Source organism: Lepidothrix coronata, unplaced genomic scaffold (assembly GCF_001604755.1).
Source record: "Lepidothrix coronata isolate B3197 unplaced genomic scaffold, Lepidothrix_coronata-1.0 Scaffold71, whole genome shotgun sequence".
Taxonomy (NCBI): Eukaryota; Metazoa; Chordata; class Aves; order Passeriformes; family Pipridae; genus Lepidothrix; species Lepidothrix coronata.
This window is the reverse complement of record NW_016690251.1, coordinates 1,301,652-1,325,380: the sequence shown is the minus strand read 5'-3', so window position 1 is coordinate 1,325,380 and position 23,729 is coordinate 1,301,652. Positions and strand designations below refer to the sequence as shown.

The 23,729-nt window shown below is 37.3% G+C and overlaps 1 protein-coding gene across 7 annotated transcripts in view; it reads left to right on the top strand.

Moving 5' to 3' along the window:
• The window catches only part of GPCPD1 (glycerophosphocholine phosphodiesterase 1), a 43,856-nt gene extending 21,744 nt beyond the window's left edge, over positions 1 to 22,112 (top strand). For 6 of the 7 annotated variants that reach the window (XM_017818862.1, XM_017818864.1, XM_017818863.1 and 3 more), the window contains 15 exons: positions 543 to 584; positions 1,789 to 1,912; positions 3,020 to 3,266; positions 4,376 to 4,538; positions 4,630 to 4,762; positions 4,986 to 5,040; positions 6,952 to 7,044; positions 8,451 to 8,528; positions 9,504 to 9,543; positions 10,324 to 10,385; positions 11,255 to 11,320; positions 12,104 to 12,240; positions 13,436 to 13,571; positions 13,902 to 14,062; positions 20,352 to 22,112. In XM_017818862.1, the coding sequence (XP_017674351.1) occupies positions 543 to 584; positions 1,789 to 1,912; positions 3,020 to 3,266; positions 4,376 to 4,538; positions 4,630 to 4,762; positions 4,986 to 5,040; positions 6,952 to 7,044; positions 8,451 to 8,528; positions 9,504 to 9,543; positions 10,324 to 10,385; positions 11,255 to 11,320; positions 12,104 to 12,240; positions 13,436 to 13,571; positions 13,902 to 14,062; positions 20,352 to 20,556 (1,742 nt within the window). In that variant the 3' untranslated portion in view covers positions 20,557 to 22,112. Of the gene's footprint in view, positions 1 to 542; positions 585 to 1,788; positions 1,913 to 3,019; positions 3,267 to 4,375; positions 4,539 to 4,629; positions 4,763 to 4,985; positions 5,041 to 6,951; positions 7,045 to 8,450; positions 8,529 to 9,503; positions 9,544 to 10,323; positions 10,386 to 11,254; positions 11,321 to 12,103; positions 12,241 to 13,435; positions 13,572 to 13,901; positions 14,063 to 16,886; positions 16,990 to 20,351 lie in introns of all 7 variants that reach the window. The other variant, XM_017818868.1, reaches the window with a different exon arrangement.
• Positions 22,113 to 23,729: the final 1,617 nt, after the last annotated feature.

Genomic DNA, 23,729 nt, shown 5'->3' with positions numbered 1-23,729 from the left:
AAGTAAGTGTGACCTGAGTGTTTTGAATATTTCATGCTAGGCTGGTTTCTGTCACATGGGCAGAATAAGCATTTTAATCATGACTAACTTGATTTAACAGCTTGAATTATAAATGTGCAGGAGGATAACTTTCTTGTATGTTTGCAAGGAACTTTAATGTCCTTGGCATTACTTTGGCAAATAAAGCATCTTAGATACTGATAGGATGTAGATATCAGTAAAATACTGCAGCAAACCAGAAAATTATGCAACCTTCTTGCTCTTCTCAGTTCAGATTACTTTAGGTAAAATGTGGCATTCTGCGTGTTGACTGGTTTTTTTTTTTTTGCAGAAACTAAGAAAAAGCCTAAGTTGGGATAAATCTTTATAGAAGGTTGCAAAAAACATGCTTCTTTGTCTGTTTCAGTTTTCTTGCCTTTTTTTAGATACACTTTTTAGAAGTGCGGTGGAAAAGTAGAATTAATTTAACTTGGCAATGGTTTTTTAAAATGTGAATACTAATTAATTTTTTTTTTATTCTTTTCCCCTCCTTTTAATTCTAGAAGATGAAATTACTGTTGACGATGGTTTCTTTGGAATCCGTAGTAAGTGAGACATATTGACCTTTACTCTTTACCATAAATTTAATTTAAACAAGATTAAGTCTCGTAATTGAAAAATATTTGAAATCATAAATTTTAAGATTTGTCTGTGATTGTTTTCTCTGCTTATACAGTTATACAGGCTCTAATCCCTTCTACTGTTAATAAAACACTGCTGAGAAGAGTTGAAATGTTGTCACTCTGATGGTGTTAAGGGTTGAAATTTGCAAATTTTAAGTCATGAGCATGTATTTTTGGAAATACAGAATAGACTTAGCTTTCTCTTAATACCCAGCTTAGAAAAACTCTTTATGCCTAGAAAGACATTATTACTTGCACTAAATGTACACAGTCTGCCTCCTCAGTCAGACATGTAACTGCCAAAAGGCTCTTACCAGCCCAGACCTTGTGTTCATGTGTGCATATATGTCTCACCTCTGGCAGTTCTGACCCATCTCTTTCTCAATCCTGTGACACTTAAGGTAACTCTTTATCATCTCTTATACATCTTGTCTTAAAGCTTTCCCCTTTTTCCTCTTATCCTCATCAAACCATAGGTTTAGCTAGGAGCTCTTCAGAACTGTGGGGTCTGCTTCAGCACTTGGTGTGGTGGCTTGTGCTTGCTGGTCATGCTGCTTGTAGGGCTTTTCCTTGTCCTGATGGTGAGGTTGAGGATTCTCCTCCATGCTTTCTTTCTCCATCAACACTGTTGCTATACCCTGTCCTGCAGACTTACACAGCTTTACTGGTATTGATTTTGATGACATCTGTATCTCAACAGAAACAGGGAGCCTCTAATTGCTTATGAATCTTCAGAGTTCCAGTGTTATTCCATGTATTGAGAGATCCCAGGACAAAGGAATGTTATGTTTGCCTTTGGAGGCTTAATTTAGCCCTTGATAGCATATATAAAATTAACACTGGAATACTTAGTGCTCTCCTGCAGACAGTGTGCACTTGATCATTGTTTCTGTTTAATACCCTTAGAAGTGCAGTATCTGTTTTCTGTTCTGGGTAGTTTAGAAACACTGGTGAAAGGATGCACTCAACAGTGGCTCTTGAAATACTGTGGGATAAGCTAGTGATGAGAAGGATTGTCTGGAAGATGACAGAGGAACTATATTTATATGTTTGTATATTCAACTGTCTAGATCTCCCTAAAATAAGTTACTAAAGTGTCTACTACTTTTGTTTGATTTTTTGATAGATGGTATTGAAACTGTGGATGCTGGGTGGCTGACATGTCAAACAGAAATAAGATTACGTCTGCATTATTCTGAAAAACCACCTGTACTGATATCTAAGAAGAAATTTAAAACATCGAGGTTTAGGTAAGAGCCTGCTCATCTCAGTATGCAATTTACCTAATGTTAATTGTCAATACTACTGTTTCCTCTTTACTTAATTAACACAGCCTTTAAATTAATTTTGGGTTGTTGATAGGGGTGTACTATCGGGCTACTTTCGAAGTATTTCAGCACAAATACTTACTCCATGCTCATCTTTGTGTTTCTTGCTTTTTGGCTGGAACTGCAGTTTTCCTACATAATTCTCTGAAGGTGTTCCTGCCTATGGCAGCGGGTTGGAACTGGATGATCTTTAAGATCCCTTCCAACCCAAACCATTTGATGATTCTGTGATACTTGATTTCTTAATGGTTTTTTTCCAGTTCTGATTCCCCCTCCCACCAATTCCAACTTCTGATGAATGAGAAGTTTAATTAAGAATTAATACAGTGTGCTCTCCAGAACTTTGTCTTTTTTCCTTGCTTGTTATAGCTTATGTCACTGAGATAATTCACTTTGTGTGGAAGGTTTGCTCTGCATAATAAAGAATTCTGAATCTTATAGGGAGGTTAATTCCTCTCAGTCTAGGATTTTTCAGAAGTTGCATTCAGCTTAAATGATCATTTAGGATTTCTCAAGGGACTTAATTACTTCAGACTATATTACTTATGTCTAATAGAGTGTACTTATCTGCCTTATCACTGTTCATAGAGACATAAAGTTGTGTGTGTGCTTAGCAGCAACCACCAATATTCAAGTCTTGATGTTGATGATTACTGCTGTTTTCAGTGCTTTTCATTAGCCTTTTGGCATTATGGGTATCAGTCTGTGGAAGAAGGCTGTTTATTTGGCAGCCCAAATAGTTTGTACAATTAGTACAATTGTACATTAGTACAATTTTCATATTTATCCAAGCTCAAGGTTTAGTAGTGACTTGAGCACTTAAATCTGACTAAAGTATGATTTAGGCAATGGCTACAAACTCTTGGCTCTTATGAGGGCCCACTGCATGTAGTGCTGTCCTGCAGATAGTGGAGTTGAGAAGAATTCTTCTGTTGTATGAGCTTCTGCTCAAGCTTCTTTCTAATTCTTTATTGTTTTCAAGGACACTTCTGTGACTTAACCATTTGTTTTATATATCTGGTTGAACAGAGTAAAATTGACCCTAGAAGGCCTAGAGGAAGATGAGGATGATGAAGAGGGCCAAGAAAAAACATCCCCTACTGTACCTCAGAAAATGGCAAACACTGTGGAGTTCTCCTTAATAAGTAATAATGACTATAAATGTCGACACACTCAGCCAGACTGTGGTTATGCTCTGCAGCCAGACCGATGGATAGAATACACGATACAAACCATGGAGCCTGATAACTTGGAATTAATCTTTGATTTTTTTGAGGTATGTCTTTTTACCCCTAGGGAAGCAGCTCCAGTCTGCCTTTGAGAATTAGATTGAATTACTGTGACGATTTCACTGTTGAAACAGGGCCACTGCCTGATATTCTTGGATCCTCTGGATTTGTTTACACAAGTATGGGGCTATTGGCTCCCAGCCCATTTTGCAGAAAGGTTTTGTGAGTCTCCTTGATGTGGCACAGAAAGTTTTTCAGTTCTGATTATTTAGATGTCAGTACAAATTAGACTCAAATCTCCGTGTGTGGTATTGTAGTTAGGTTGGTTTGATATTTATCCTTTACCAGAGCTACGTTTTGCATCTCCTGCTTGATCCTGAACAATGTGTATATGAACTAGTTATATCACAATTATTTAATTTATTTAAATTATTTAATTATTTAATTATTTAAATTTTTATGTTATAAGCAGAGGAGATTTCTCTGAATTAACCAGTGCAAATTAAAACTGGATTGTCATTACTCTATCTGTTATTTTGCACTCTATCTTTCCTCCGAAAGATCCTAATATTCAAAGTCCATTTTAAAAGAAAACAGCTTTTTATCTCTTCATACTATGTATGCAGAAGAAAGTTTTAAGCATTCTCTCTTTGGTCTGAAAATGCCCTTAAGGTCACTTACACTCATAATTGCAAAGTGTCTACACAGTTCCTTGACTATGGTCAAATGCACGTTCTGCGTATTAGTTGCCTTCCTCCTTCCCTGGAAATGAATACAAAGTTATTTTAAGCATGTATGTTATTCCGGTTAATTTTTGTTCTAAACATGACTTGGGCTTTTTAGAAGACAGACTATTTCACACATGCAGTTTTGACCTGAAAAGCTTGTCAAATCTAAGTTTTCGAAGACAATTGTGAGTTTTTTAGATTTCCATCAAGATTTTCACGTTACTGATAGTAATTTGCAACACTCGTACGTTAAACAATTTCAGCCTGAAATTAGAGTTGTCTGAATGCACAAGAAACTTGTTACATCAAGTGCCTGTTTGTATCTTCCTGAGGAGCAAGGAAGAAGAGTTTGTTTAGAATTCTCACCTACATATAATAGTAAGTGTTTTGTTGGTTTTGTTGGTTTTTTTTTTTTTTTTCATTTTTAGGAAAATTTAGGTGAGAAGGTAGTACAGGGTGATGCGCTCCCAGGCCATGTAGGTTCTGCCTGCCTCCTGTCATCCACAATTGAAGAACTTGGGAAGAGTGCTGGAATTATTACGCTTGCTATTATGAGCAGAAATCCAAGGAAGACAATTGGAAAAGTCAGAGGTACAGCTGATGCAAACAACAGATGTAGATAACTTCACTTGAAGTGATCCATTATCTATTGACATGGGAAGTATTGGTGTTTTTCTTGTAGTGGACTACATAGTTATTAAACCGATCCAGGGATACACTTGTGATATGAAGGCTTCATACGCAAAATACTGGAAACCAAGAACAACTCTAGATGTTGGACACAGGGGAGCAGGAAACTCTACAACAACAGCTAAGTAAGTTTGTATTTTAATCTGGGGCGATTATGTTTCGTTTCACTGACATCAGTTCAGGAAGTGGACACTTAAAAAAGTTGCAGCCCATGGTCAGTCAAGTCACTTCAATATGAAGTGTGGGTGTTCTCCAAAACAAAAACTTCTGATTTGTATTTCTGTTGTTTCAATGGACTTCTGTGCTGTGCTGCATCTAACACCACCTTTTTCTTTGCTGTTATTTCAGACTTGCTAAAGTTCAAGAGAACACCATTGCCTCTCTGAGGAATGCTGCTAGTCACGTATGTACACACGTTTTCACACATGTAGTACCTGTAGTTTAAACTAGATTGGCTTGTATGCTTAGTTTCCATGATTCAGTACAGTGAATGGTAGTTGCACTGATGTTAAATTATGTCAAATCACTGTAGAAGTTCCCTGAGTAGTGGGAAGTAATACCTAGATCAGACTCTTATTTTCAAGTTAATAAAAAAAAAAAATCAAGACTTCTTCCATTTAATATGTTCTAATACAGAGAGAATTTTAATCTCAACCCTGTTGGAATAAATTTGAACAAATGAATAAAATTTTGGCACTGCTAGAGTCCGTCAGCATAACTCTCAGGTGCCAAATGTCTCACTCAGAGACTGCTGTGTAACAAAACCTGGTGTCTGAAAATGTGACCTGGGAGCTGAGCTGATAGAATAAAACAGTCCTTTGTTTCGGTGCTTGCTACAGTGAAGACTTGAAACTCTAAGAGAAGACTTTCAATCACTAGCTTCATGTGCCTAAACTCTGTGATGGAGGTGGTCACTTTTATTCCTTCCAGTAATCTTGATCACTGAAGTGTTCAGTGACAAGAATGATCCAGACAGTCTAGTGCAGCAGAGTAGCTGGAGGCAGAAGTACATTCAGAGGTTCTTTGACTCTTGTTTTCACAGTCATGTGCTGCTGTGAGATCACCTGCTGCTTAACTTCTCTATCCTAAGCCTTTATACCTTAGTGGTATTAATACAGGTTCTTGCAAAACACCTTTGAAGTTTGTTAAAGGCATAGGAGCGGAATCTGGAGTTGGCTACTGGTTCTGGAGTACTCCCCAAGAGTCATAGCTGACAGCTTTTTCTTCTTTTGAAGTCAGAGTATAATTTGAACACAGTGACTGGAACATGCGCTGACTGCAGACCAGAAGAAAACTGTAGCTACTAAATTGTTTTGAACAGTGGTTCCTAATCTCTGGATGGGACACTGCAGGTTTATGGACAGGTTTTAAAAAGCCCACAAGAAATGTGCATTGAGGCGGAGATTTACTATGAAGTCAGCAGCAGCAGCACCAGAAAAGAGCTTTCAACTATTGGCAGAATGAGAAGGCTGAAAGCCACCGCTCTAAAAATATTTTTGCTGAGAAAAGTGCTGAAAAAAGCCTGTCCTGTTTTCTCTGTGAACTGATTGGAAAAGTGTGAGTCAGGATGCTAATTTGATGAATGGCATTCTTGGAGGCCTTTCAAAGGAATGATTTGCAGACAGTCAAAATAAGTAAAAACCTCAAACCTTTTACTGTTTCTCTTTCTTTCTGACACTCCCTCTTTTCAAAAAGATTGTACTTAGAGCTCTTGGGTCTTTCTTCCCCTTTTTTTAAGTTCAACAGAAAATAACATACAGCTGAAAAGGACAGGAGAATACTGGATGCAGCTATTTCTCCTCTTGCACATATAACACACTTCTGCTGTGTTACTAGTGACTCCAGAAGCTCATTGCTGTATGGAGTGTCTCCCTAAAGCTTTGCAATATGTAGCCATCCCTTGTCTCTTGGTGGGGTGGTGGAGAGGAGGGAGGAAGGACACTGCAAAGGCATGTATGTTTTAAACATCTATATTTAAAAATATCATCTTAGCCTTTCTTTGAAACCAGGTTTACAATACTCGAATCTTACTAGATGGTTTACAAGATTGAGCAAGATATATGTATATATATATATATTAGAGCTGCATTATGGTAATTAAAATACTTTCCTGTATGAATTTTTTTTTCATTATTAATATGTTGCTGAGCGTAACTTAACTGGTAACAGGGAGTTGAATTCAACTTCTGTGGGATATCCAGGACCTGTAAATACTGGACAACTTGTGTGCAGGTCTGTAGTCCTTGTGCATAAGTAGTTAATGGGTTTTTTGTTTTGTTTTGTTCTGTTCTGTGTGTTTTTCAATTTTCTGTAGGGAGCAGCATATGTGGAATTTGATGTACATCTTTCTAAAGATCATGTGCCTATTGTATACCATGATCTCACATGTTGCATGGCCATGAAAAAGGTAAAGAGGATGACATTTGTATTTTATTTATAAGTATGACCATTCCAGAAACTGAAAAGCCAAGCTCTCATAGAAATAATTCTGAGGACTCAAAGGATGGGATGGGAATAAATATGCAGCATTACTCTGTGCATGAAGAGTAGAGCAGGGAAGTTGAGTTTTTCCTTTTGATATTGTAGAAAGAGCTTTTGAGATGCACTGTTTTTTTGGCACTCCTCAAGCCAACATTATAGTTGTCACTTAGCTTTCTTTTAAATTTAAGATATGGTAGAAAAAAGCAGGCAACTCCACTATATTCAGTAGTGCCTGGGGGACTGTTTTAGATTGTCAGAGCAGTCTAAAACAACTTCTGCTTGTTTCTTTTTGAGGGAGAGTTAGTGTGATTCTTAGCATGACTTCTCACTCTTACTGACACTTAAATGTTTACTTGTTTTAAGTAGTTAGGTACTCAGAACTCTTTAGGTCAAACCAAAGTCTGCTTTGTTTGGATCTCAGTAGATGGACAGCAGAAAAATGGAAGAAACAAGGATCTCCTTCATTTAGAGAGTTTGATTAGCCAAAACCAGCCTGACTTCCATTATTTTTTTTTAACTCTTTTTTTAACCCTTTTTAACTTCAGCATTTTGCTCTGTTCCTTAACTGTGAGGTAAACAATATATTTCATGTCTCATGTGTGAGACTGAAGAACTCTTGGATTGCTCAGTGGATCAGAAGTAAAGGAGCTAAAACAGAGCTTCTACGAGCAGACTGTTCTGTCTTCTTGGCCCTAAGTCTTGTGTCATCAAACTCTCACACCCTTTGCAATATTGCAAATTATAAAAAGCTTGGTTTTGAACAGTTGTGGAAATGGAACTTTACTAAGGGAAGTGGATATTCAGTGTATCTTCAGTCACTACTGTCTTGCTCAGTAAAATTTTCTGTGGTGAAGAGGGGATGTGATAAATGGACAAAATTTTTTTGACACCAGATCTTTATTTTGGGAACAGGGTGTGAGTGTCTCAATTTTACCTCAAGACATTTGTCTTTTTTTATTAGTTTCTGTGACATTGGATAGACAGTAGTAAACTGCCTTGGAGTATTTTTTACTGCATTTCTTTACTTGCAAACCTTTTTCCTGATTAACCAATCAAGTTTTTATAGAATAAATATACTAACTTTTTGTGAAGAACTTCTAAGCCTCTGGCTTGTGTGAAACAAATCCTGTTTTTTTCAAATGGACACTTGTTCTATGCTTCTAAGTGACTGTGTTGTCTCCTGAAAACTGATCATCTTATTAAGATATAACTTGTATCCTTATCAATAAAAGAGGAAAAAAATAGTTGCCTTTAATGTTACCATATTAAAAGCATGTAGGCTTTTTTTGTAGTTTTCAGTTGTGCTTAATTATGTATTGTTTCTCTTCAAAGAAACTGGATACAGAGCCTTTGGAACTGTTTGAGATTGCAGTCAAAGAACTTACATTTGATCAGCTGCAGTTATTAAAGGTATTGTTACTTTGGCTAGTACAATATGCTATGTGTAGAATTTCAAATTGTATATGAAGCTTAGAGTTTTTGGCAGTAACTAAAGACAGTTTGGGAGAGCACAGTTCTAAAAATTGTGTGAATAGAACAATTAGCTAATTCCAAGAAAAATACTTTTGGAACATGGTTACAACTTCAATAAATTTCATTACTTGCATCTTCTAGAAAGGTGGTCTGACAGCTTGTGTAGATCCACATCATTATGCTAACAATGATAAAAAAAATAAGGAAGGTTGAAATTGAAGGTGGGGTTCATTGAAAGCCAATGCTTTGAAGTCTTTGAAGAAAAACATCTGTCCTGAAGTCTGTCTAATTTTCAAATGTTGGAGGGGTTGCATTGAACTACTCTACCTTCTGAGCAGAAGTGCCCTGTCTGACTCAGAGGGGAGCCGGGGGATGAGACTGGGCCACTAAAGACCCCACTGAGATACCTGTCCTCAGTCAAGGAAAGCATCTGGCTGATCCAAGAACTATATGATCATTTTTACTTGAAGTTACTTGCTCTACTCCTTTTTGTGGAGAGGGAATTTGAATAGAGCGAGGGAGTTGGTCCTGTGTCTGGCTTGATTCTGTCTCAGTATGTGACAACGTTATAAAACTGGTCAGCCCTCTGCACTGGAGTAAACATAGAGGAGAGATTAATGCTCAGATTTCTTCACATCTTGCTGTTGAATTATACTATGTGTGCTTTTACCCTTGAACATGTTCTTTCAATTTTCAGTAAGCATGTTTTCCTTGAAATCTTTAAAACAAACTTTGAAAGGAAATTGTAATGTGTACTAGGATGTCCTTTATTCTTTTGCAGATTACTAAAACTGTGTCTATAATGGACCTTTAAACTTAAAAACTAATTTATAAGGAAATTTAGTTACATTTTGCACGTAGGAAGATCTCTAGGGGTAGAGTGTTTGCTAATGTTACTCTTATGTTCTTCAGCTGGCTCACGTGACTGCCCTGAAAGTAAAAGATCAGAATGGTACGTACTAGTTTGGAAGAGTCTTGAGATTGATTCACCACCATGTATTTATACATATTCTGTGGCTACAGTTGCTTGTTCTAATCACATTTGTCATCTTCCTGAACACTTCTAAATGGTTATGTAGTTAATTCTGTGCATGCTGTGGACTTCTTTGCTGGGAAGTAAATATCTCGACAGAAGTTACTCCCTTGAGAAGAGGGGACAGGACTGTGGAAGGTTTCATGTATATAGATCAATCTATATTTATGAATAAACATAACAAAGTTGCCACTAATGTTTCATCTTAGACTTCTCTAACTTCAGCTCTTCAGAACTGCCAGCAAGAACTTTGGTAACTGCTGTAGGGTGTCTTATAGCTGCTGTAGTTTTTGGCCTTAATTCATCCCCTTTATAGGGACAGCAGATGGTCAAAGTACCTCGCACATCCTCCCAGTCTAGGAAAAGATAAAATAAATAAGCCTTGATAGGCAAGGCTGCTTCTACTGGATGTCATTCAGTGAGTGAAGTGGTGAAGGATGGGAGAAGCCATTTCTGATCAATATTATGGCGAGTTTTTAAATGATTGTCAAAAGATTTTTCCCACTGGCAAAACAGGAATTGGCAACACCATTGCTGGAGTATGTCAGTGTTACAGGGAAGGCATAGGTAATCAAAAGGTAGACCTGATTCATTCTTCACTCCTAAAAGTCTTATGAGTTTGAGCCAGCCTTTTCTTGCTGGGATTACTGGGATTATGCTGCTGTTTGTTTTGATTCAGTATTTTGTATTTCTTTCCAGCATCTTTTCAAGAGGAGGAAAACTCTGCTTTTGAGACCCAGCCATTTCCTTCACTGCAAAGAGTAAGCAAACCTTATATATAAGGTTTATATACAAAGAATATAGATGATAATGATGATTGTGGAACATGAAAGTATGTGTTTTACTTTCAGCTTTGCACACAAGGGATACTAATTTTTGGCTTTAGGTCTCTGATATCAATGCTGGAACTGAGAATATGGGCTTCATTGTTGGCCACTGGAAGCTTTTCAGTGCTTAAAAGTAGTAGTTTGCAGATATTTCAAGCTTCTTAATTCATGAACCCAAGTTGCATAGCTCAGGGTACACAGGGGCATTGCATTTTAAAGCATTGATAATTGTTTCTAATGTTGAAAAAAACCAACCACCTGGCCTTAGGGAGTTAATCACATAGTATTGGCCATCTAGCAGAGCCAGCCACAGAGAAATATGTCCTCATTCATGACTGTGTGAGCTTCACCTTTGATTTGAAGGCACCTTACAAATAATTCTTTACAAGAATTTTATGTGAAAGAACTTTTGTTCTCATCATCGTCATTGTAATAGCAAGCTCATGGATTTCGTACTTAGGACTATGTGTTTATATATATTTCTGGAGAAATAAAACCCATTTTTTCTTCAGGAGTACAAATGGGGCATTTTCTTATATGTGTTATGGTGAATTGACCTGCATTTGTGCCTTGTCAAAATTTTGTCCTTAAGATTTTATTCATTTGTATGCATTTATTAAGTTGAAATTTGAGTAAAAAAGTGTATATGTATCTTGTGTTAAATGTTAACAACTTGGGGGGATTAATTTTACTGTTAGACACCATTGACACTAAATTCCAGTGTATTCTCCCAAAAATTACCTTCACAATGCTTTGCTGTCCTCCTTTACTGTGGGGTCTTTTCATAATGAATTTTTTTTCAGGTCCTGGAGTCTGTTTCTGAAGATGTTGGGTTCAACATAGAAATAAAATGGATCTCCCAGCAAAGGGTAAATAAATGTACCTGTGATTTACTTTAATTCTCTGACAGCTAAAGCTTGTAATTTGACATGGTGCAGTAACACAAGCAACTGTTTCCTTCTAGTCAGCAGTGTTGCAGACTCAGCTGGATTGTTTAGTGTTCAGTCTAGAAGGAAAAAAAGGCTAGGACTGGAAGCCTGGAGTGGGGGAAGGAAACTAAGGAGAGTGATAGGTGCAAGTCTATATGCATGGAGACATGCTAATAGTGCTCTCAGAGACAGGTCAGCTGCAGGAAGACAGGTACTTGCTATTCTCAAAGAATATCTCATTTCTACAAATCTTACCACTGAATTTGTATGTTCCACAGAATCACAGAGTGGGTCAGGTTGGAAGGGACCACAGTGGGTCACCTGGTCCAAGCTCAAGCATTGCGCAGGATTGTGTTTATTTAGAAATAACAAGAGAGAATATCTGCTGTAGGTTTTGGTGGACTATCAGGGAATTCCTTTACATTTCAGGGAAATCCTTTGCATTTTCAGAATTAGAATAGGCTTCCTGGAAATGTTTTCCTTGGACAGGGAGACAGTGAATTTTTCACTGAGTCTTACTGCCGTGAGAATTCAGCTGCCTCTCAGACTGTCAGTCCTGTAGAGCTGTAACTAACATTCAACAGACTGAAGGGTTGATTTCTGTATTCGGACTGGCAAACTGAATTTTCATTTTGCTCAGGTAGAATGAAAGACCATTGCTGGTTAAAATAATTTCAGTAACCATTAATTTAAATGGCTGAAGCTTGTTCTTTCTTTTTCTAGGATGGACAGTGGGATGGCAACTTGTCAACTTACTTTGATATGAACCTTTTTCTAGATATTATTCTAAAAACTGTTTTGATGAATGCTGGAAGAAGAAGAATTGTATTTTCTTCTTTTCATGCAGATGTTTGTACAATGTAAGTTAAGAAGATAAATTATGTATTTTCTTTTTCTCTTTTTTTTTTTTTTTTGTAAAATTTACTTTGTACATAAGAATACCCAACAGGAACAAATAACAATTTGTTTTGCTTAGATATAAACTTTGGGTGCCAAAATAGTTGGGAACTGAAACAAGACCACTTTGCCATTGGAAATGACTCCAAAATCAAACGGGAGAACAAAGTCATAGTAGATATTTTTGTCAAGTGCCTTCCTGAATGCTTCACTCTTTCTTGACACAACAAAAAAGGTCAAGGTTTCTTCTGGTATCCCAAAGTCTTTTTTTAGTCATGCTCTAGGGGTATGCAAACCCAACTTAAAAAACAAATCATCTTGTTACAATTTTTCACTGTATCTGCCTTTTTGAAAGGATGGAAAACAAAAGAACTTTGTGTTGCCCATGTTTGGTTTAGGTTTTCTTTGTGGTTTTTGTTAAGTGGTTTACTTTGCTTTTGTGGAATGTCATATTGAAGGTATTGGGGCACAGAAAAAGCGTAGAAGTTGAACTGGTGTACAAACAGTTGGGATATATAGGAACTAAAAATGTGGTGCAGTACTTGGTAACCAAAAACTGCTTCAGCACTGTTAATGAAAGGCTTTATGGAAGCTTCATTTGATGCTGCACTGATGAAATACCATTGAAGAGTCAATGGGCAAGGCAAAACCAAGTCAAGGCAGTGATAAAAGGGTTAAGAAGCAAGTGTGTAAGAACATGCCAATCTCAAAATTTTGCTTCCATCTGTTGTAATTTCATACCACTCTACTGGTATCTAAGTTGAAAAATACATTAGTAAGGTTAGGTCCTTGATATTAACCATGTTTAGAAATTCTTATCATGGATCCTCATATTACTCTAACCTGCATTTAAGAAGAAAATCACAGAATTAAACAGCCTTCAAGGATTTTATATAAACATTTTGAGGATGTGGGTCTGAGTTCAACATGAAGTCAAGCTTCCCTTAAACTGTGTGTTCATCTCTAATAATGGGAAAAAAATAAATAATTTGAGCAGTTTGTCACAGTTTGATGCTAAACTGTAGTACCATTTTGTTGCACCAGCTAAGAACTAGGAGAACATTCAGCACAGAGAGGAATTCCACTCAAAACAGTAAGATTGAATTCCCCTGCATTTCATTTTTTCATTTCCTACTTGTGAACTTCTTTTTCTAACAGGATTCGGCATAAGCAAAACAAGTATCCCGTGTTATTTCTCACCCAAGGAGAATCCAAACTCTATCCAGAGCTTATGGATCTCAGATCTCGCACAACTCCAATTGCCATTACTTTTGCACAGTTTGAAAACTTGCTGGTAAGCTGACAAGTTCTGGTACTACTCTGTGGTAAAATGAAACTAAATTATTACTACTTGTTTTAAATCTATCATTTTTCACACAAACACTTAAAATTACAACTAACCTCATAAAAGAAATACAATAAAGTTGGGTAACTGCCAAAATAATGTCCATTGTTTCAAATGTCTAATACAGTGTTTTAAAAATAGCACTATCAATAAACTCTAATTGGATAAATTATTTTTTATAATTATGGATGAAATCCCAAGGAGTTGCAAGTGTCAAAGATTAAAAAAACTGATGTGTTTCAGAAACATGAATTCTAATTGAAGTCTTTTGTATTTCAGGGAATTAATGTGCATTCTGAAGATCTGCTGAGGAATCCATCGTTTATTAAACGGGCCATATCTGAGGGCTTAGTTATTTTTTCATGGGGTGATGATGCAAATGACCCAGATAACAGGAAGAAGTTGAGAGAATATGGTGTTCATGGGCTAATATATGACAGGTATTTAATTATAACTTTTATAAATAATCATCATCATCATCAAGCTTAGAAACTATTATATCTTGATTCTGGTGAAATGTCACATTGCTTCTTGGTTGACTGGGTACAGAATATCTTCCTTCTTGTACTGCAAGTATAAGAAGCCCATAAACCCAGAACAAGTCAACACTTATTCCCACTCTTTCAGCAAATATGAAGCAAAATAATTTGTTTGTTCTGAGATTAACATAAATGTAATTTGATTCTTTAAAGAAACAGCGCATGGCACACACATTTAAGATGCTACTGGTATTCATGATAGTTTTTAAGTTATGTACATGATATGGTGAGAACAATATTATTTAACGGTTTGACTGAAAGCTTAAGCTTTCTGCATTAAGCTGTGGAAATAGTTTGCACAACTTAAGTGAATAATTTTAATTTTTGCCAGCGTTCTGTTGTGTTTCAAAGCTGTGAATTCACCATTTTTCCTATTAAAATTAGCTTGGAGGGACTCTAGGGCGAACTGCTAAATTAATCACTGCAGAAGGTAGCTATTCTATTATTTCCAGAGAATTCAGGTAGACATCAGAATATCAGGGTAAATATTTGAACAAAAGCATTGTTGTGGTATTTAGTTCCTCACAAACACCAAAAGTTTTAGCTCATTTGTCACTGAAGATGTGAAATTCATTAATACAAGATGATGATTAATTTGAGAAACTGTATTAAATGAGAAATTCTGATAGATGAAGAAGAATGTCATTGGGAAAGCATTAAGTGTAACTGAAGTGTCAAATTATAGGCGGCTTTCAAGCCTTTTGCTTTAGTAAGGGTATTGCTTTGCATATTGTTTTACCTGAAAAAATAAAAAGGGAGAAAAGGGATTAATAATTGTCAAGGGGTCTGTTTTATAAAGTGAAAACTGAGAGTCAGTTTAACATATCTAGAGGCAAGAAATCAAATAATGTTTGCTCTGTCTTTCTCATTGAAAAAAAAATAGTTAACTCTATTATCTGTTCTTGACTGTTAAGAGTCCTTCCAGAGTGGTGGGTCCATTGCTTCTCTGGTTTGCCAGAGGTCTCACTTCTTGTACTGTATAGAATGTCTCCTATTCTCTGGCAGTAAAAAAGTATAACTAGATATTTACATTGGGGATCAGCTTCAGACTGAAGACATTAGAACATAAGTCCTCTTTCTTGCCACAGCAGTGCTGTGTGTTGTACCTCTCCTACAACTCATGATTGAGGCCCCCTTTAGTTGATGAAAATTTTCTCTGGACTAGAATGCAGATGAAACTCTTTGATGTACAATCCTAGAGTAACGAGATTGGATCCTATTATGTGCATAACTTAAAGTAATACATTATTGGTTCATGAATAGGCGGGGTGTTTTAATGAAACACTGCTGTGTAAAATATTCTTAAAGTGTCTGTTCATCTGATGTCTACTAATCCAGTCTTCCAGAGTAGCTTATTACTCCTTGTGCAACGCATATTCACTACTATGGTAAAAAAATCAAGAAGGTGACAGCCTCATTTTTGACTTCATGTTGCTTTTCTTACTCCAGATACTCAGCACTACTTAAATGCTGTTGCACTGCTGTCAAGGCTGCAAGTCTGCTACATGTCATCTTATGGTCCCTTTTGTGCTGTTTAGTGTGTTTTGAGTTGTAGTAGGATAACAGAACACCTTTTATCTCACCTTTTGGTGACTAGCCAGTTTGTTGGAAATCTGAATTCCCTTGTGGATTTAACTGAAGAAAAATTTCTTAATTTTCCTGCACTATTTAGATCATCTAGATTCTTAATAGTGTTCATCTCTCCTCTCGCTGCCTGCCCCATCTATCACTTCCACTTTAACATCTTTCCACTTTATTAAGAGGAACCCCAGAATTAATAGTAACTCCAAAGCTGTTTAAAAACAGTAGTTCTGCACTGCATTTTTTTTCGTTTTTCAAGCTACAAACTGCAATTTGAGTAGCAAACAATTATTTTTTTCAGTATCATTGTTGCAGGGAAATGTTTCCCCTTTATTCCTGTAGAATGTTCCTTTGCAGTTCTTAATTACTTTTCAAAACTTATTAATTGTCTAAATAAAATTAAATTCAGTCTTAATATAGGTCCCTTTAGGAGAAATATGACACTTCCTGAAAGTTAGATCAGATCTCTCAAGATGGACACTTTGAAATGCAGGTGGTATTTGCAAGTCCTGGACAGAATGTCAAAATGTAAAACGTGGCAGCACACGTTTCCACTCCCACTTGGAGCTGCTGGGTAAAGAGGCAATCTTCCAGATTGTTTGAGACTATGAAGTTGATATTAAGAGTTTAAATAGGTATGGTGTAAACATCCATATTCCTGTGCTGTTTGAAGTTTAGAAATAAATGTATTTAAAACTACTGTGAAGCAGAATTCGAGAGAGATGTACTTGCCTGTTTCAAGATCTAGAAGTAAGTAGGGACTGCAGTAATTAGTGTAAAGCCAGTTCATGCTATTGTTGTGTCTTCAAATTCCGGAATATTTCTAGACCTGAATCAAGGCTTGCTTCTTCCATGGTTTCTGCGGAATTTTTGTTCTCTGGATTTATAGCTAAGTCCAGATATTTATCAAAAATCGCTGTGCCTGGTGTTCTGTGTTGCTGTTTATTAGACCTTTACTTATACTACCTTAAGTGCTAGTTATCTGAATAAGCTAGGAAGAGAATAGAGGAATTTTAGTGAATTTTTGGTTGCTTTCATGTGGCCCTGAGTTACTGTATGCAGTAGTGATTTCTGAGATAATGAACTGTCTGCATAGAGATAATTTCTGTAAGCTGTGTTTTCCAAACTTTAATCATCCATGTAGAATTGGCCAAAACACTGTAGCCAGTTGTGAAGATGGCAGAAACACTGTGTCGTGAATACCAAAAGTTGGTGATATCAAGCACTGGGCAAAAAAAAAAATGCAGGTAGGGGGTTCTGACTTTGCTTTGCATGAAGAAAAGCTGCAAGACTAAATCTGGGAAGCTTACAAATGCCAACAATATTAAAAGAATGATGTCACTGGGGCAGAGGAAAGAACACACACCTCTCTGCCCCCATCCAGTCCTTTCTCCACTTGGGCTGCAGGTTATTAGATATACCCAAAGACATTAAACCAAATGGATGTTGTGGTGCTGTTGCTGGGATGATACTCTACTATTTTCCTGTGTTCAACTAGTTTCATCTCAGTGTTTAAAGTAACCAAATTACTTATATTAAAAAAGGACAACCTACAGAAAGGTGCCACCTCTGCCTTTGGGTCCTTATACAGAAGAATACTTTATGTGCATGACTTGGGTATATTCTGTCTACACAGAAATCTCATCCTTAAAATGCTTTATTAGTCTGATGTTTAGATTTTAATTAGAGAAGAAACTTTAACTTATTGTAGTGAAATTCTCTGGCTTGGCAAAAAATGATGAATTTTAAAGCAGGATTTGTGGGGTGATTTATCTGGTATTTTTCTCCTGGGTAAGCTTTGTTAAACAGTCCAGGAAATACTTCTGTATTTGAATATACTTAACTCAGTAAGAACAATGCAGTCTTATGTTTTTACACCTGTTGGCTATATATTAAATACCAACGTGGAGAGGGAGTGGGTGCTAACCTACACTTGCATTATCTTTTTTCATTCTCTTTACATGATCTGAATTTTGTTTGCTGAATAATACACACAACTACATAAAAATGCTAAATCAGTTATTCTTATGCTGAAAGCTTTTCCATGAGAGCTTTCTTAGGCTGCATGTTGCATTTGTGGACTCTGGACAAAAGCTCTGTGCTTGATTGGTATTAGTAACTTCCCAAAATTTAACACAAATTTAGCTGGCAATCAAGGCAAAAGCATTCCAAACACTTCTCAAAAGACTGTCTTTAGACAGAAGACTGTCTAAATCTGCGCTGTCCTGTTTGCCTGAAACTGCATGTTACTTAAATAACAGCATGGATATATGAAGGAAGTGGACTAGTATTAGTCGATTTATAATTTAATCTAAGTGATTAAGATGTTATGCAGTGGCAATCTAAGTCTTCCCTATTTTGTGAATTGCAAGTAAAACTAAACTCAAGTTTACCTAGATGCAAAGAAAAATGAAGAGTTTTAATCAAAAGCTTCACAAAATCTTTTTAGCATGAAAATAGGATTTCAGTACTGATTACTTTTGTCTCATATGTGTTTTCAGAGGTTGCAAAAACACCAGACAGGAGCTAAACACATCAGTTTTACATCCATGACCCTGCAATGTCCTGCAAGTCTTTTGTAGAAAGTGCTTATTTTAAAAAGTAATTTTTAAAGGATTCTTCCCAGTCTTCTGCGGGGCTTGCTCATTAATAGGAAGTTGAATGGAGGAACTTTGGCGCATAGCTACTTACAAATAAATGTCCTGTTGAAGAATGAAGGATAGGGAGATGTTACTTATTTTGATGGTGAAGTTGGAAATAATTAATTAAGAGACATCCTGGAACTATGCTCTGTTTTTACAAACTGGTGGCTTACTTTCGTGGACCCAAATGAAAAGTGAGGACAAGAAATTTCGAATTACAAGCTGTGCTTCAAAGTGTCTTCTCTGCTTTTGCTTTAGAAGAAACACTATATATACATTGGAGCAGACTGGCTCTGGTGGTCAGGTTCAAAGGAGCTTGGAGGATTGGATTCATCCAAAATGTCAATTGAAAAGAATTTAATATGAAGCAATAATTTGAGAATTTATGCTGTAGTAAAGAACTAGTAAAATACCTGCTAGAAACATGCTTAGCCATGTTCTAGGAACAAGGTGCTTAGAAATTCATAATGTGTAAGCCAGCTTAACTGAAGAAATACCTGCATCCTGGAAAGAAGGCAGAGCTTTTATTTTGCAGATAGCTTCCATAAGGCAATTTTGGGTTATATCTGAGGCCTGTATTGGATTATGGGTGCTATGCAAGTAATTTAACTGCTATGCCTTCTATTTGAATTTCATAAAAACAGACAGCATTTATCCTCACTTCAAGGAGTTTCTTCACAGAAATTGTCCTCGATCATACTGTGGAGAATGTGATCCATATCATTATTTCCTGTAGAAGTGTTTCCTTATTTGAATCCTGTTATTATATCGGTCTTTGAGCTGCATTTTGTTTTGGATGTCTCAGAGTTGCCAGCAGTTCACAAGTCATCTTGTTGGGGTAAAAAGGCACCTTGCACTCTGTTATTTTGGTTGTGACACTGCATTCCTTTTGGACATACCTTGAAAACTTATGAAGGACAAAGGATGATGAAATAAAACCAAACTAATTTTTTGAAGGAATCATAAGGAAAGGTATGAATATTCATAAAAGACTAAGGCAGAAGCCATGGTAATTTCTTCCAGAAGTTTTCATTTGAAGGAGATAAACCTGGAGATGTGCAATACCTGAAACTGTATATGCACAACTGGATTCCCAGAAGGAAATTTCGGCTATAAATAACATGCTGATGTTAGAAATTACTGTTGGGAGATCAGGATGTATCCCTATCACAATACCTGTTGTGCCATAATTGGGCTACAGGAACACGAATGCTTTTGCTTTACAATGAGTTACACCAAAATAGTGTTTGAATTATGCTCAGTGTCACTGTCAGACTCAAAATGTGTGTTGGATTTGGACAGTCTTGTGTGAGGTGACATTTTAAATCCTGCAGGTTTGTGTACATGTGTGAAAACAAGAAATTGAAATGAGGACAGACTATTTGAAATGGTGTAGGTAGTTAATTTACGTTAGGTATGAAGAAAGATCAGATTTTCTGGTTTTCACTCTTGACCTAATATTGTTATGGTAATTCAAGAGAGGTGGTTCTGAACTGGGGGGAGGTGAAACACTTATTGAAGCAGTAAGTATAAACTCCTTTCAGTATAATGTACAAGTAGTATATCAGTCTGTTCAAATAATCTCAGGGCTCTGACATTTCTTATGCTCTTAAGTTTGAAGCCTGGAAAACTGCTCTTACTGTTTTGTGCCACTGTTTGGCACTGTTTTGTGCCACCTGTAAAATCACATTTTTTCAGGAGACGAAGTAAGTAAATGCCAATGGGTGGCTTTTTAGTATATCCAATGAAATACTAATCAGTCTGTGTAAAAGGAATACCATTTTATATTGCAAGATGAGCAGCAAAACTTTGGATACTAACCTCAAGTGAACTGTCTTCATAGACAGTTATATACCTAATTTTACTCTATTAGGGGAAAAAAAAACCCCAGTTGCTTTATCTAGTGTGCATTTCTGTCAACTGTCAGTTTATACTTATCAATGTTTTTTCTTTTCTCGTTTATTCAGGATATATGACTCAAATCCTGAGCAACCAAATATATTCCAGGTGGAGCAGCTGGAACGTCTCAAGAGAGAATTGCCAGAGTTGAAAAGCTGTGTGTGTCCCACAGTTAGCCACTTCAAATCCATAGTTCCATGTAAATGTCATAATAGTTACCTGGAAGAGAAAGCTGTAGATAACTTGAAGAGTGTTCAGATGCAAAAGGACTAATTTTAGGCAGAATGCTGTTTTGTATCTAGCAAATTTTCACTATTGGAACAGTCCTGTCTATGCTTTCAGGTTGGTTTATTTTATTTTTAAGTCTCCAAATAGCAATAACTGTGTTCCTCCTTCCTAACAGTACTTACTAAAATTTCAAACTGTTAAAATATTCAGCCAGTCATAGTTACTGTTCCAGTTTACATATGCAGTTTTAACTTCCCCCTATAATCATGTAAAATCTTGAAAAACAAAATTAATGCTAGTGCTTTTAAAAAACAAATTAATTAAGCAGTCTCAGTAGTGAAAGCTCAGAAACTAAATCTTAGGGAAATTACAATGAATACAAATTACACTATTGAATATGCTGAAAAATTGTTTTGACTTTGATTTTACTTGGAGGCTGACAAGCTGTAGCATTTGTCTGACAACAGGAAATTAAGAGAGTGATTTTGAGATAGATATAAATAGATCTGGCCTATAAAAAGATCTGAGTGAATTGGTACCTCATATATATGTATTTGCACTGATAGATCCACCTGTACAAAGCTTTGTGCAATTTGAAAATATTTATATGACTTTTTTAGTAAACTGCAATCATTTTTTCCCAGTTCATTGGACATTTAGGCTGCTGCCTTTCTTGTCTTGTTTGTCAGTTTGTACTGTGCCTGTGTATAGCAATTAGGGGTGAACCACAAGTATGATTTTATTTTTTTTTTTTCATTAGTCGCACACAGGCCTGCAAAACTTTAAAAATGTTGCTAATAATTTTAACAGAATTACAGAAACATCTTCAGTGGTTGAGAATCTCTTTTTGCACAGTAACCTTAATGGACAGAATATGTACCATGCACAAACTCTACAGAATGCATGCTTTATCTATTAAGCATGAAATTTAGGTGTTTGCTGAGGTCCTTGCATCTTTATGGTGCTAGTTATGTGTGAAGAATGCAAGGACCAACTCAACAACTTAATCTTTTTTGCCTAAAAAAACCACAAGCCTATTTATTCACAAACATTTGAAGAAAAGGCTGTACCATAAGTGGTTTGTCTTATTTACATAATGCAAGCTACTAGCTTTTGTATTTAGCAAGATTTTTGGCTTTTACCTTGGAGCAAGAATCACAAATGTACTGAATTCAGATAATCGGTATTCTCTTGACTGGTATCTATCCTCTGTAATTTATTTCAAAGTCATAGTTTAGAGTTCTTAATAGATAAGTATGCATGTCCTTTTTCCTCCTGACATTGCAGGTCATGCCAACACAACAGCTGTAACTTTCTACTGAAGTGTTAATGTATAATAAGAATGGAAGATATTTATTTTTTTCTCTTGTAAATTGACAATGAAAACAATAGTATGTACTATATTCTTTATATACAGTCATCGCTATATAGAACTGATTGTACAAAGCCATTGCAAATAAGTGCTTGAGCCTGCACTGCTGAGCAGTTTGAAACAGCTTGTTTTGACTTGTGTATTTGAGTATTTAAAGCTGGGGTTTTTTGTCCTGCACAAACAACACAGTAATGATTAGGTATCTGGAAACTGCCTTTTAATAAAAAAACAAACAAAACCCTACGACCTAAACAAAAGTTGGAAGTGTGTGAGCTGTGTTTTTGAGAAGGGGAGGGGGCACTGAACCGGAGTCTTTACATCAGGAACTTGCAGCTGTTATGATACTTTCCTCACTTATGTGATTATTTCTTAATGTTTTTCTCATTTGTATACCCATGTAGGATTCTCTTGACAGATCTTGAGGGCTTTATCAACAGATACTCAGTGCTTAGCAGAGTTTGTGTCACTGCTCATGAAAGCTGGAGAGCACATCCACAGAGATGTTGAACGTGATACCTATTTTGTGTGAAGGTGGTTCAAATGTTGTGCTGTCTGAAGCACCCTCTTGGACTAACCACAGTGTGGTGCTCAGAAGGGCTTAGGCACCCTTAAAAGCTTGTTTCACACCTTTCAATGCCCAGAGAACAGCAATTGACTATTCTGTTTAAGGGGGGCAGGGGAGAAAATAAATACACCCACTGTGATGATTTTACAAGATAGTTTTGAGCAGTGTTACAATGGTGTTGTTTTCTTGCTGACTCCCTTATTTTACGAGTAAGTTGTCAGCAACTTCCCCTCAACCTGACTGCTTTAATAAGCTCTTCTGCTGTGTCAGTTCTTGGAGCTTGAGCTTGGCCACTCTGAATAGCCAGGAAAGAAAGCCTGTAACCTTTGGGTTTCAGGTGCAGTTGGTGGGCCAGCCTGGGCACTCCACGGGTAGCAAGAGCTCTCTGTCCTGGCATCTGAGCAGACCAGCTCAGCCCAGCTGCCCTGTGAGGCGTTATGAGGTAACCAGGGGTGGAGCTGAGGTTGTTTGTGGGAGATTTATACGGCATGGAGGAGCTCCTCCCAGCTCAGCCCAGCTGTCCTGCAAGCTCTAATGAGCTGACCATTGGATGGAGCTGAGGTAGATTGTGGGAGATTAAAACTGCAGGGAGAAACTGCGGCTCAGTCCAGCTGCCTTGTGAGGCCTAATTAGCTGACTGGGGTTGGAGTTGAGGTCGTTTCTGGGTGATGGAAACTGATCCAGGGAGTGCAAGCAACCACAAGTGTGGCCAACAGGAGCGGGCAGACAGGGGCATGGTGCCTCAGTGAGGGTGTGGCAGGGGAATTTGGGCAACAAGTTGAAGCATGGTGAGCAGGAAGGGCACAGCCACTCTCCCAGCTCTCTCTGTTGGCCTGTGAGGTAGGTCTCTGGCTGTCTGTATTTTTGTGGAATGGGACTGCCACTTTCAGCACAGGGCTACAAAAACTGAATGATGGCAGTTCCACACTGGAAAGAAAGCCCTTACCCTACAACTCTCGTGCAGTTGGTGGGCCACTCTTGGTATGCCATGGACAGCAAGAGCTCTCTTATCATGGCACTTTTCGTCTGGGAGGAATCTTCGTCCGTGTTTAATTTTCGGAGTTGGACTGGCAGTTTCAGCGCAGGGCTGAAAAAAAAGAACAACAGCCCTTTCCCCTCGGGGTCTCCCCCAGCCCCGTCAACCTGCCCGGCAGCGGCGCAGCCCTGAAGGAGCTCCACAGGAGCTGGCTCCGCAGGCACCTCCCAGCCCTCAGCAATCCAGACCGCAACACACGGGCAAGGCACAGATGCTGCTTCCTGCCCGGGACGGGGCTTGTGGCC